This window comes from Stenella coeruleoalba, assembly GCF_951394435.1.
Source record: "Stenella coeruleoalba genome assembly, chromosome: 1".
NCBI classification, from domain to species: domain Eukaryota; kingdom Metazoa; phylum Chordata; class Mammalia; order Artiodactyla; family Delphinidae; genus Stenella; species Stenella coeruleoalba.
In genome coordinates this window covers 4117569-4130085 of record NC_137169.1, presented here as the reverse complement: position 1 = coordinate 4130085, position 12517 = coordinate 4117569, and the positions used below count along the sequence as shown (strand labels likewise).

At 45.2% G+C, this 12517-nt stretch overlaps 1 protein-coding gene across 3 annotated transcripts in view; it reads left to right on the top strand.

The window, feature by feature from the left end:
• The window catches only part of NPHP4 (nephrocystin 4), a 136187-nt gene that overhangs the window by 31786 nt on the left and 91884 nt on the right, over nucleotides 1–12517 (top strand). For all 3 annotated transcript variants that reach the window (XM_079946186.1, XM_079946185.1, XM_079946187.1), the window contains exon 8: nucleotides 11668–11804. In XM_079946186.1, the coding sequence (XP_079802312.1) occupies nucleotides 11668–11804 (137 nt within the window). The remainder of the gene's footprint in view (nucleotides 1–11667; nucleotides 11805–12517) is intronic.

Below are 12517 nucleotides of genomic sequence, written 5' to 3'. Positions count from 1 at the left end.
TGGCCTGGCTCACTGCCACTGCTCCCCGGGATCCCATCCTCCCTCCCTCCTGTATGTCGAGCATCGCCGTGCCAACTCTGTGCCGTGCGGGGCAGTCCCGGGGCCAGCCCGCCCTGCCTGACCCGCCAGCCCGCTGACTCCAGCCCCGGCTTCGTCATCTGTTAAACCCGAGCTCGGCAGCGCTGTCCGCGGAACTGACTTGCCCGTCTGCCCCGTGGCGGCCTCCCCTATTGGTGTGTCCCCGGGCCCGCCCTCTACTTACCTACCTGAGGTGGTTCCCCAGCCCCGACCTGCCGGCGCTGCATCTCAACAAACAACATCAAGGTCCCGGGTGGGGCCCTGCACCCCAAGCCTGAGCACCTTGTGTAGCGGTGGGGTTCTCCCCCTGGGCTTCCCACGCTGTGCTGACGGCCTGCCCTCCCCAAGTCTGGGAGCGTGGCTTCTAGATTCCCGGAGTGACCGCGGTCCCCTGCAGAGAGGGAGCGAGGGGGACAGGGCTTCCCGCTGCCGCTGAGAGCCGGGGGCTGGTGATCCTGCAGCCTAGACCCCAGTCCTTTGCGCCCTCTTAGGCCAAGGACAGGTTCAAGTGACAGAATTAATCTTTACTCAATGAATTCGGTAAGACTAAAAGTTTTCCCTTCCAATCTCACTCCTAGAGAAAACCACTGCTAATAGCTCGGTGTGTGCCTTTTATACACTAATTGAGTCATTGACTCATTCACTTATTTGTGGATGGCTCAACACGTATTTGTAGAGTAGATCCTGTGCGTGGCAGGCCCGTGCTGGGGCTGGGGGTGCAGCCCTGTATTCCCAGTGGAGCATCAGGGCATCTTTCCCAGATGAAGGTAAGTGAGGGCCAACCTCACAGTCTAACCACGGTCCTCACGGGCAGTGGGAGGTGTTTCAGAGCCGGTGTGGACCGGCTCAAGCTCATTTCCACTCCTGCCTAAATCGTTCCTAAATTTCGCTTGCATTCTGTTGCCTCTGTTGCATTCTGTTGCAGTGTTCTCTCTATCTTGTGAGGTGCATTCTGGCGAACGAAATACCCTCGGCAGGAGAGCCATGTCCCCGGGAGGCTGGGGTCTGCGGGTGGGGGGACGTGGTTAGGGCCTAGCAGGGAGCTCCTTGGGCATCTCGGGTGTTTCCAAGCGCTTCCCTGAAGGGTGTCGCTAGGGAGGGGTTCTAGCGGTCCCCATTTTCTCTGCAGTGCATTCAGGGGAGTCTCAGAAGAAGATGGATCGTTGTGCAGTAGGGTTTGTCTTCCCACGGGAGCACTGCTGTTGCTGGGAGTTGCAGCCTTGTCCAGAGACTTGGCAACAGATCGGTGAAAGCTTGACCCAGTTACAGAGCACGAGGGTCAGCAGTCCCCACCACCGGGAGGTCAGCTCTGCTGAGGCCCCTTGTGTCTGTCCTGGCTGCTGACGCTGGTCGGTTGAATGACTGAATGACAATGTCAGACGGCAAAGCTGTGCTTTGTGGGCGCTGCTGGAATGTTGGGGAAGAGCCCTGAGGCCGGCGGTGGTGCGCCCGCTCTGCTCCTGGCCCCGTGTGATGGCTCCAAGCCTCTGCTGTGGCCGGTCTCCTCTGTAACATGGGGACATTATGAGGACCTGCCCAGAGAGGGACACAGGGAGGGTCCAGTGAGCGTGAGCTGCTGTTCTTCGGTCAGGCAAGTTCTGCCTTGAGTTGAGCCAGAAGGCTCCTCCGACGTGGCCACCCTGTGGCTGCCGCAGGACATCTGGGAGGTCGGATCTGTCTCCTGTGGGAGGGCCCTTCAGGGCTCTTCTTTCTTCACTCGCGGCTTCTGGAAGCTTCTGGAAGCTTCCAAGCCAGGCTTGGAACTGGACACCTTGCGTTGGGAAAGGCGTTGGTTCTGGGTTTTCCTTCTGTTCCTGTGGCAGCCTGCAGACGGGGGTCTGGCTGGTGGCTGTTCTCTCTGTTCCAGTGCTTGTTGACCGTGGAGTGACCTCTGGCTTGGGGGCCAGGCAGACCCTCTGCGGGAGCAGCCCCGGGGGGAGGGCACTCATTTCCCACTTACGCTTCTCTGGAAGCAGGACTTGACGTGGGGGGAAGGTTAGCAGGTAACATGTCGGGGTGTCCCTTTGGGGTTGGGTGATTTTGCTGCTCAGCACGGGACTGCTGGGGAGAGCGTGTTGGGTGCAGCCCGTGTGTCCTTCCCTGTGTGTTCAGTGGGCGCCCCCAGGCTGCTCTCTGCCCCAGAGATGAGAGAATGGGGTGTCTGGGGGGTCCCGGCTCCCTGGGCTGAGTGATGGAAGCCCAGGTGGGGGGCAGGGTGAGAGGGTCCCGACAGCGTCAAGGCTGAGAGTGTGTGTGTGGGTCCTGAATGTGGGGTGGGGGGAGGTAAGGGGGTCTCACCAGGAGTACAGGGATCTCAGGGGCCGCGGCTACCTCCCTCTGGTGGAGGGGCGTGGCCGCCTTACCTGGACCCCCACCCCCCACCCCCCCCCACCCCCGTGACTGCCCACAGAGCCCTGGGCCACTTGAGTCTGAACACATGTTTTGGCCAAGAGTTTAACTGCGATCAAGAGGAGGGGGATTGTTTGGTAACCAACAAACGAGCCTGTCCGTGCTTTAAAGCAGCGAGCAGGGTCATGCAGCTCAGGGTCACGGAAAAAGGCAGCGGTCCCGTGTTAAAAATGCTGAAGTCACTGGAGGAGGATTGCAGACACATGAATTAACTTGCAGAATGCAAATAATATGGAGTCTGCAAAATAAGGGAGTGACAAGCATTGTTCACGCGTCCCTCCCACTTCCCTCTGCTCCGTCTCTGCACACTCACCTCCTGCTCTGAGTCCCACCAGCATCGCTCCCTGAAATCCTGCAGGGACAATCTGTACCTCCTCCTGTCAGCGGAGGCCCCGGGTTCCTGCGCCTTGCTGCAGGAGGTGGACCGTTCGCCCTGCCCTCCAACCCCTCCCCACCCCCTGCCCCCCGCCGGCCCCGACGGAGGCTCCCAGTTCAGGATGTGCTTTGGACACTCGCTTGACCATTTCATGAAAGGTTGCAGTTTATATATTTCTGCACTTAAAAAAAATCGTGGTAAATAAAATAGACGTGTCATAAAATGTACTCTTCTAACTGTTTTTCAACATGCAGTTTCGTAGCGTTAAGAACGTTCACATCCTTGAGCAACCCTCCCTCTCTAGAACGTTTTCCTCCTGCAGAACAAGACTCCGCACCCATGAAGCGCTAACTCCCCACCCGCCGCCCCCCAGCCCCTGGCAGCCTCCATTCTCCTTTCCATCTCGGAATTTGACTAATTTAAGTACCTCATATAAATGGAATTATCCAGAACTTGTCTTTTTGTGACTGGCTTATCTCACGCAGCATAATGTCTACAGCGTTCATCCACATTGTAACATATGGTAGAATTTCCTTCCTATTTTAAGGTTGAATGATATTCTGTTGTGTGGATGGACCCCATTTTGTATGTCGGTCCATCTGTGGATGGATACTGGGTTGTTTCCACTTTTTGGCTACTGTGAATAATGATACCTGCGCTTTTAATTGGATCTGATTCATCAACTGACCTGCTTTAAACGATTAAAAAATGATGAAAGGAATACATAAACTTTCTCAGAAGTATCAGTCAAACCTAGCGCAGATTTGTGATAGGGAAGGTACAGAAAGCCACAAAGAGGGAAATAAAATAATCTGTGATTACTGCCTACAGATATACATGCATAGGCCACCATCAAAATGTCTATAAATAACAAATGCTGGAGAGGGTGTGCAGAAAAGGGAGCCCTCCTACACTGTTGGTGGGAATGTAAATTGATACAGCCACTGTGGAGGACAGTATGGAGGTTCCTTAAAAACTAAAAATAGAGTTACTGTATGATCCAGCAATCCTACTACTGGGCATATATCCAGAAAAGATGGAAACTCTATTTCGAAAAGATACATGCACCCCAGTGTTCATAGCAGCACTATTTACAATAGCCAAGACATGGAAGCAACCTAAATGTTCATTGACAGGGGAGTGGATAAAGCACATGTGGCACATATATACAATGGAATATTACTCAGCCATAGAAAAGAATGAAATAATGTCATGTGCAGCAACACGGATGGACCTAGACATTATTATACTAAGTGAAGTCAGAGAAAGACAAATATCATATGATATCACTTATCTGTGGAATCTGAAAAAATATACAAAGGAACTTATTTGCAAAACAGAAATAGACTCACAGACTTTGAATACAAACTTATGGTTATGAAAGGGCAAAGCGGGGGAGGGATACATTGGGAATTTGGGATTGACATATACACACTACTATATATAAAATAAACAACAAGGACCTACTGTATAGCACAGGGAACTATATTCATTATCTTGTAATTATCTATAATGGAAAAGAATCTGAAAAAGAAATATATATATATATATATATCTGAGTCACTTTGCTGTACACCTGAAACATTATGTATCAGTCATACTAAAATAAAAAAAAGAAAAACAAGAACAGAGCAACTTCTCCAAAAAATGATATACATGTATACATGTAAATGCGTATATTTTAAATAAAATTGTCATCAAATGGACTAATAACACACAGGTGTTTTTGTGTGTGTGTGTGGTACGCGGGCCTCTCACCGCTGTGGCCTCTCCTGTTGCGGAGCACAGGCTCTGGATGCGCAGGCTCAGTGGCCATGGCTCACGGGCCCAGCCGCTCCGCGGCATGTGGGATCCTCCCAGACCGGGGCATGAACCCGCGTCCCCTGCATCGGCAGGCGGACTCTCAAACACTGCGCCACCAGGGAAGCCCATAATACACAGTTTTATATGTTGTTTTTTTCACCTACAATATCATGATTACTTTCTGATTATTAAATAATCTTAGAGAATATGATTTGTTTCTCATTTTATCTGAATGAGCCACAGATTATTTAAATTCTCCTATTATTGAGCATCTGGTGGTTTCTTATTTTTGACTCTGTTATAAATAATGTTCTAATGAGCATGCCTGCAAGTAAAGTTTGCTTCCACTTTGATATATTGCTAACTAGACTCAGAAGTCGCATTACTGGGGCAGACGGTGGATATGGACATTTTTAAGGCTCTTGACACACAAAGTTAGAGAAAATTGCCTCTTAGCTGTACTGATTTATAACCTTTCAGCAAGGTAGAGTGTTCCTTTCACCACAGTTTCATCAGCATTGAGTCTTTTTTTAAAAACATCTTTATTGGAGTATAATTGATTTACAATGTTGTGTTAGTTTCTGCTGTATAGCAAAGTGAATCAGCTATATGCATACGTATATCCCCATATCCCCTCCCGCTTGCGTCTCCCTTCCACCTTCTCTAACCCACCCCTCTAGGTAGTTGCAAAGCACCGAGCTGATCTCCCTGTGCTATACGGCTGCTTCCCACTAGCTATCTGTTTTACATTTGGTAGTGTATGTATGTCAGTGTTACTCTCTTACTTCGTCCCAACTTACCCTTCCCCCTCCCCACGTCCTCAAGTCCATTCTCTACCTCTGTGTCTTTTTTCCTGTCCTGCCCCTATGTTCATCAGAACCATTTTTTTTTTTAGATTCCATATATATATATGTTAGCATATGGTATTTGTTTTTCTCTTTCTGACTTACTTCACTCTGTATGACAGTCTCTAGGTCCATCCACCTCACTATAAATAACTCAGTTTCGTTTCTTTTTATGGCTGAAGAATGTTCCATTGTATATATGTGCCACATCTTCTTTATCCATTCATCTGTCGATGGACACTTACGTTGCTTCCACGCTCTGGCTATTGTAAATAGAGCTGCAGTGAACATTGTGGTACATGACTCTTTTTGAATTATGGTTTTCTCAGGGTATATGCCCAGGAGTGGGATTGCTGGGTCGTATGGTAGTTCTATTTTTAGTTTTTTAAGGAACCTCCGTAGCGTTCTCCATAGTGGCTGTATCAATTTACATTCCCACCATCAGTGCAAGAGGGTTCCCTTTTCTCCACACCCTCTCTAGCATTTACTGTTTGTAGATTTTTTGATGATGGCCATTCTGATGGGTGTGAGGTGATACCTCGTTGTAGTTTTGATTTGCATTTCTCTAATGATTAGTGATGTTGAGCATTCTTTCATGTGTTTGTTGGCAATCTATATATCTTCTTTGGAGAAATGTCTCTTTGGGTGTTCTGCCCATTTTTGGATTGGGTTGTTTGTTTTTTTGATAATGAGCTGCTTGTATATTTTGGAGATTAATCCTTTGTCAGTTTCTTCGTTTGCAAATATTTTCTCCAGTTCTGAGGGTTCTCTTCGTCTTTTTTATGGTTTTCTTTGCTGTGCAAAAGCTTTGAAGTTTCATTAGGTCCCATTTGTTTATTTTTGTTTTTATTTCCATTTCTCTAGGAGGTGGGTCAAAAAGGATCTTGCTGTGATTTATGTCATAGAGTGTTCTGCCTATGTTTTCCTCTGAGAGTTTTATAGTGTCTGGCCTTACATTTAGGTCTTTAATCCATTTTGAGTTTATTTTTGTGTATGGTGTTAGGGAGTGTTCTAATTTCATTCTTTTACATGTAGCTGTCCAGTTTTCCCAGCACCACTTATTGACGAGGCTGTCTTTTCTCCATTGTATACTCTTGCCTCCTTTATCAAAGATAAGGTGACCATATGTGCGTGGGTTTATCTCTAAGCTTTCTGTCCTGTTCCATTGATCTATATTTCTGTTTCTGTTGCCAGTACTGTCTTGACCACTGTAGCTTTGTAATATAATATGAAGTGCAGGAGCCTTATTACTCCAGCTCCATTTTTCTTTCTCAAGATTGCTTTGGCTATTTGGGGTCTTTTGTGTTTCTATACAAATTGTGAAATTTTTTGTTCTAGTTCTGTGAAAAATGCCATTGGTAGTTTGATAGGGATTGCATTGCATCTCTAGATTGCTTTGGGTAGTATAGTCATTTTCACGATGTTGATTCTTCTAATCTAAGAACATGGTATATCTCTCCATCTGTTTGTATCATCTTTAATTTCTTTCAACAGTGTCTTATAGTTTTTTGCATACAGGTCTTTGGTCTCCTTAGGTAGGTTTATTCCTAGGTATTTTATTCTTTTTGTTGCAATGGTAAATGGGAGTGTTTCCTTAATTTCTCTTTCAGATTTTTCTTCATTAGTGTATAGGAATGCAAGAGATTTCTGTGCATTAATTTTGTATCCTGCTACTCTACCAAATTCATTGATTAGCTCAAGTAGTTTTCTGGTGGCACCTTTAGGATTTTCTATGTATAGTATCATGTCATCTGCAAACAGTGACAGTTTTACTTCTTTTCCGATTTGGATTCCTTTTATTTCTTTTTCTCCTCTGTCTGCTGTGGCTAAAACTTCCAAAACTATGTTGAGTAGTAGTGGTGAGGGTGGGCAACCTTGTCTTGTTCCTGATCTTAGAGGAAATGGTTTCAGTTTTTCACAATTGAAAACCATGCTGGCTGTGGGTTTGTCATATATGGCCTTTATTATGTTGAGGTAGGTTCCCTCTATGCCTACTTTCTGGAGAGTTTTTAATCATAAATGGGTGTTGAATTTTGTCAAAAGCTTTTTCTGCATCTATTGAGACGATCATATGGTTTTTATCCTTTAATTTGTTAATATGGTGTATCACATTCAATGATTTGCATATATTGAACAATCCTTGCATCCCTGGGGTAAACCCCACTTGACCGTGGTGTATGATCCTTTAATGTGCTGTTGGATTCTGTTTGCTAGTATTTTGTTGAGGATTTTTGCATCTCTGTTCATCAGTCATATTGGCCTGTAGTTTTCTTTTTTTGTGATATCTTTGTCTGGTTTTGGTATCAGGGTGATGGTGGCCTCGTAGAATGAGTTTAGGAGTGTTCCTCCCCCTGCTATATTTTGGAAGAGTTTGAGAAGGATAGGTGTTAGCTCTTCTCTAAATGTTTGATAGAATTCTCTTGTGAAGCCATCTGGTCCTGGGCTTTTGTTTGTTGGAAGATTTTTAATCACAGTTTCAATTTCATTACTTGTGATTGGTCTGTTCATATTTTCTATTATTTCCTGGTTCAGTCTTGGAAGGTTGTGTTTTTCTAAGAATTTGTCCATTTATTCCAGGTTGTCCATTTTATTGGCATATAGTTGCTTGTAGTAATCTCTCATGATCCTTTGTATTTCTGCTGTGTCAGTTGTTACTTCTCCTTTTTCATTCCTAATTCTGTTGATTTGAGTCTTCTCCCTTTTTTTCTTGGTGAGTCTGGCTAATGGTTTATCAATTTTGTTTATCTTCTCAAAGAAACAGTGTTTAGTTTCATTGATCTTTGCTATCATTTCCTTCATTTCTTTTTCATTTATTTCTGATCTGATCTTTATGATTTCTTTCCTTCTGCTAACTTTGGGGTTTTTCTGTTCTTCTTTCCCTAATTGCTTTCGGTGTAAGGTTAGGCTGTTTATTTGAGATTTTTCTTGTTTCCTGAGGTAGGATTGTATTGCTATAAACTTCCCTCTTGAACTGCTTTTGCTGCATCCCACAGGTTTTGGGTCGTCATGTTTTCATTGTCATTTGTCTCTAGGTATTTTTTGATTTTCTCTTTGATTTCTTCAGTGATCTCTTGGTTATTTAGTAGCATATTGTTTAGCCTTCATGTGTTTGTATTTTTTACATTTTTTCCCCTGTGATTGATATCTAGTCTCATAGCGTTGTCATCAGAAAAGATACTTGATACAATTTCAATTTTCTTAAATTTACCAAGGCTTGATTTGTGAACCAAGATATAGTCTTTCCGGGAGAATGTTCCATGAATACTTGAGAAGAAAGTGTATTCTGTTGTTTTTGGATGGAATGTCCTGTAAATATCAATTAAGTCCATCTCGTTTAATGTGTCATTTAAAGCTTGTGTTTTCTTATTAATTTCATTTTGGATGATCTGTCCATTGGTGAAAGTGGGGTGTTAAAGTCCCCTACTATGATTGTGTTACTGTCGATTTCCCCTTTTATGTCTGTTAGCATTTGCCTTATGTATTGATGTGCTCCTATGTTGGGTGCATAAATATTTACAATTGTTATATCTTCTTCTTGGATTTATCCCTTGATCATTATGTAGTGTCCTTCTTTGTCTCTTTTAAAAGTCTTTATTTTAAAGTCTATTTTGTCTGATATGAGACTTGCTACTCCAGCTTTCTTTTGATTTCCATTTGCATGGAATATCTTTTTCCATCCACTCACTTTCAGTCTGTATGTGTCCCTAGGTCTGAAGTGGGTCTCTTGTAGACAGCATATGTATGGGTCTTGTTTTTGTATCCATTCAGCAAGCCTGTATCTTTTGGTGGGAGCCTTTAGTCCATTTACATTTAAGGTAATTAGCAATATGTATGTTCCTATTACCATTATCTTAATTGGTTTGGGCTTGTTTTTGTTGGTCCTTTTCATCTTTTGTGTTTCCCACTTAGAGTAGTTCATTTAGCATTTGTTGTAGAGCTAGTTTGGTGGTGCTGAATTCTCTTAGCTTTTGCTTGTCTGTAAAGCATTTGATTTCTCTGTCGAATCTGAATGAGATCCTTGCTAGGTAGAGTAATCTTGGTTTTAGGTTCTTTCCGTTCATTACTTTAAGTATATCATGCCACTCCCTTCTGTCTTGCAGAGTTTCTGCTGAGAAATCAGCTGTTAACCTTATGGGAGTTCCCTTGTATGTTATTTGTTGTTTTTCTCTTGTTGCTTTTAATAATTTTTCTTTGTCTTTAATTTTTGTCAGTTTGATTACTGTGTGTCTTGGTGTGTTTCTCTTGGTTTATCCTGTATGGTACTCTCTGTGCTTCCTGGACTACTTTCTTTCCCATATTAGGGAAGTTTTCCATTATAATCTCTTGAAATATTTTCTCAGACCCTTTCTTTTTCTTTTGGGACCCCTATAATTGGAACGTTGATGCGTTTAATGTTGTCCCAGAAGTCTCTGAGACTGTCCTCAATTCTTTTCATTCTTTTTTCTTTATTCTGCTCTGTGGCAGTAATTTGTACCTTTTTATCTTCCTGCTCACATATTCATTCTTCTGCCTCAGTTAATCTGCTATTGATTCCTTCTAGAGTATATTAATTTCAGGTATTGTGTTGTTCATCACTGTTTGCTTGCTCTTTAGTTCTTCTAGATCCTTGTTAAATGTTTCATGTATTTTCTCCATTCTCTTTCCGAGATTTTGGATCACCTTTACTATCACTACTCTGAATTCTTTTTTGGGTAGGTTGCCTATTTCATCATCATTTATTTGGTCGTGTGGGTTTTAACCTTGCTCCTTCGTCTGTAGCATATTTTTTTTTGTCGTTTCATTTTTTTTCCTTTTTTGATGGGTCGGGCTGTATTCCTGTCTTACTGGTTGTTTGGCCTGAGGCGTCCAGCACTGGAGTTTGCAGGCAGTTGAATAGAGCCGGGTCTTGGTGCTGAGATGAGGACCTCTGTGAGGCCTCACTCCAACTGATATTCCCTGGGGTCTGAGGTTCTCTGTTAGTCCAGCGGTTTGGACTCGTAGCTCCCACTACAGGAGCTTGGGCCTGACCTCCGGCCTGGGAACCAAGATCCTGCAAGCTTCATGGCATGGTTAAAAAAAAAAAAAAAAAAAAAAGAAAGAAAAAACGGCGCAGTGCAATATCAAAGAATAAAATACCAAATAAAGTTAGAAAGATAAAAAATATATTAGGAAAAATAAAGCTGTAATTGAAACAACCGGTCACTGGGGGTTCCTCCTGTCCCCTAGGTGTCTGTGGTCCCTCACCGGCGCCTGGTAGGTGCCCTAGTTGTGAGGAGACATGAATTCGCATCCTCCTAGTATGGCACCTTGACTCCACCCCTCAGCATTGAGTCTTACGTCAATTTTTTTTAAAGATTAGAATTGGCTTTCAAAATCGAAGACCTTGCATGTAAATATTTAAATAACCCTAAACATTTAGGAAGAGACAGACAGAACCAGAACGATGACACTGATGGGGACGTAAGGGACAGACCCCTGGGGGTGTGTTTGCTGGGGAGCAACTGGCTTTGCCTTCTTCCTCCTGTGTCACCTTTGCTCCAGAGCCCATGGAGAATCCTCTCCAAATGGATGTGATGCTCCCCTCTCGTGGCTGCGGCCGGGCTTCCATGTACCTGCTCTTGGTGCAGGTGCTGGGCTGGATGCAGGGGCCACCACCCCCTTCTGTCCTCACGGAGCTCACGGTCCAGGGGTGCTTCTTGATCGGGGCGGGACTTCCCTCATGGTGCCAGCCCAGCCCGAGTTTCTGCTCGTTGCCATGCCATGCTCACGCCTATGCCTGCGTGTTTCCACGTGGTTCAGGGTAAACCTAATGAAACGAGAAATGACATAGTGGGCTGTGCCCTTGCTGGATAGGAAGTCATGACAAAGGGAAGCCGAGTGCAGGGGACAGATGTCACTCTGCCTCAGGCTGTCTGTGTGCCCTGGATGGCCGGATTAGGGGGTTTGTTCCTGGAGATGCTTTGGGGTAGAATTTGGACCGAAAATGAAATTTGCGCTTGTTTGATCTGTTTGGCGTCTGGGCTTGGACTGAGGTGGGCTCTGGCTGTGAGTCCTCTCTGAGCGATGCCCATGCCGCCTTCTCTGTGCTTGGCCTGCGGCCTGGACCCCCCGTGGGTGAGAGGACCGTCCGGTGGTTTTGTTTCTGCGGGTCATCCCTCTGAGCCTCTCGTTGTGCAGGGGACACACTCCGGAAGCCTCGCCTTCAGAAGTCTCTCACGTGGTACCTGGACGATTTGTTCTTCACGATGTATCCCTCCCTGGAGAAGTTTGAGGAGGAGCTTCTGGAACTTGTGATCAGCGATCACTTCCGGGAGGTACAGTCTTGGGTCGGGGAAGTTAGTCTGAACGGTGCAGGTGGAAACGGCAGGCGGAGCTGGGGAGCTCCCAGCCTCTCAAGCCCTCAGGTGGGTGGTCCAGCCCCTGGTGACACCTGTGGTCCTGTCTTTCGTCTCTTTGTGGCTGAAGAGGGACACTAGCCCATTGTCTTTATTTTTTTAAATTAAAAAAAAATTTTTATTCTTTGGCTGGGTCACGTGGCATGTGGGATGCGGGATCTTATTCCCCGACCAGGGATCGAACTCAGGCCCCCTGCATTGGAAGAGCGGAGTCTTAACCACTGGACCACCAGGGAAGTCCCATGAGCCCATTGTCTTAACTTTGATATTGACGAGGGTGCTGTTATCCTGAGACATTAATTAGCATTCACTTCGATGTAACTTAATCAGTCCTCATTTAAAAGTAGATTAAATCACCAAATGAGCATAGGAAAACCTGTAAAATAATCCACATTTACAAGGGACATTTTGAGGATGTTTCCAAGGAGACGACTAGGGATCTCAACCACTTTGCCCCATCGAAGCAGTTTACTGTGAGCGGTGCTTCCCCTAATACTGCTCAGTTTTGCCTGTGTGACGCTGTCCTGCAGACTCCGCACCGTGATGCCTTGTCCCCACTGTGGGCCTTTGAACACATGGCCCACTTTCGTGCATGTTCTTCTGGATGTGTGCACGACCCCTCTCAGGTATCA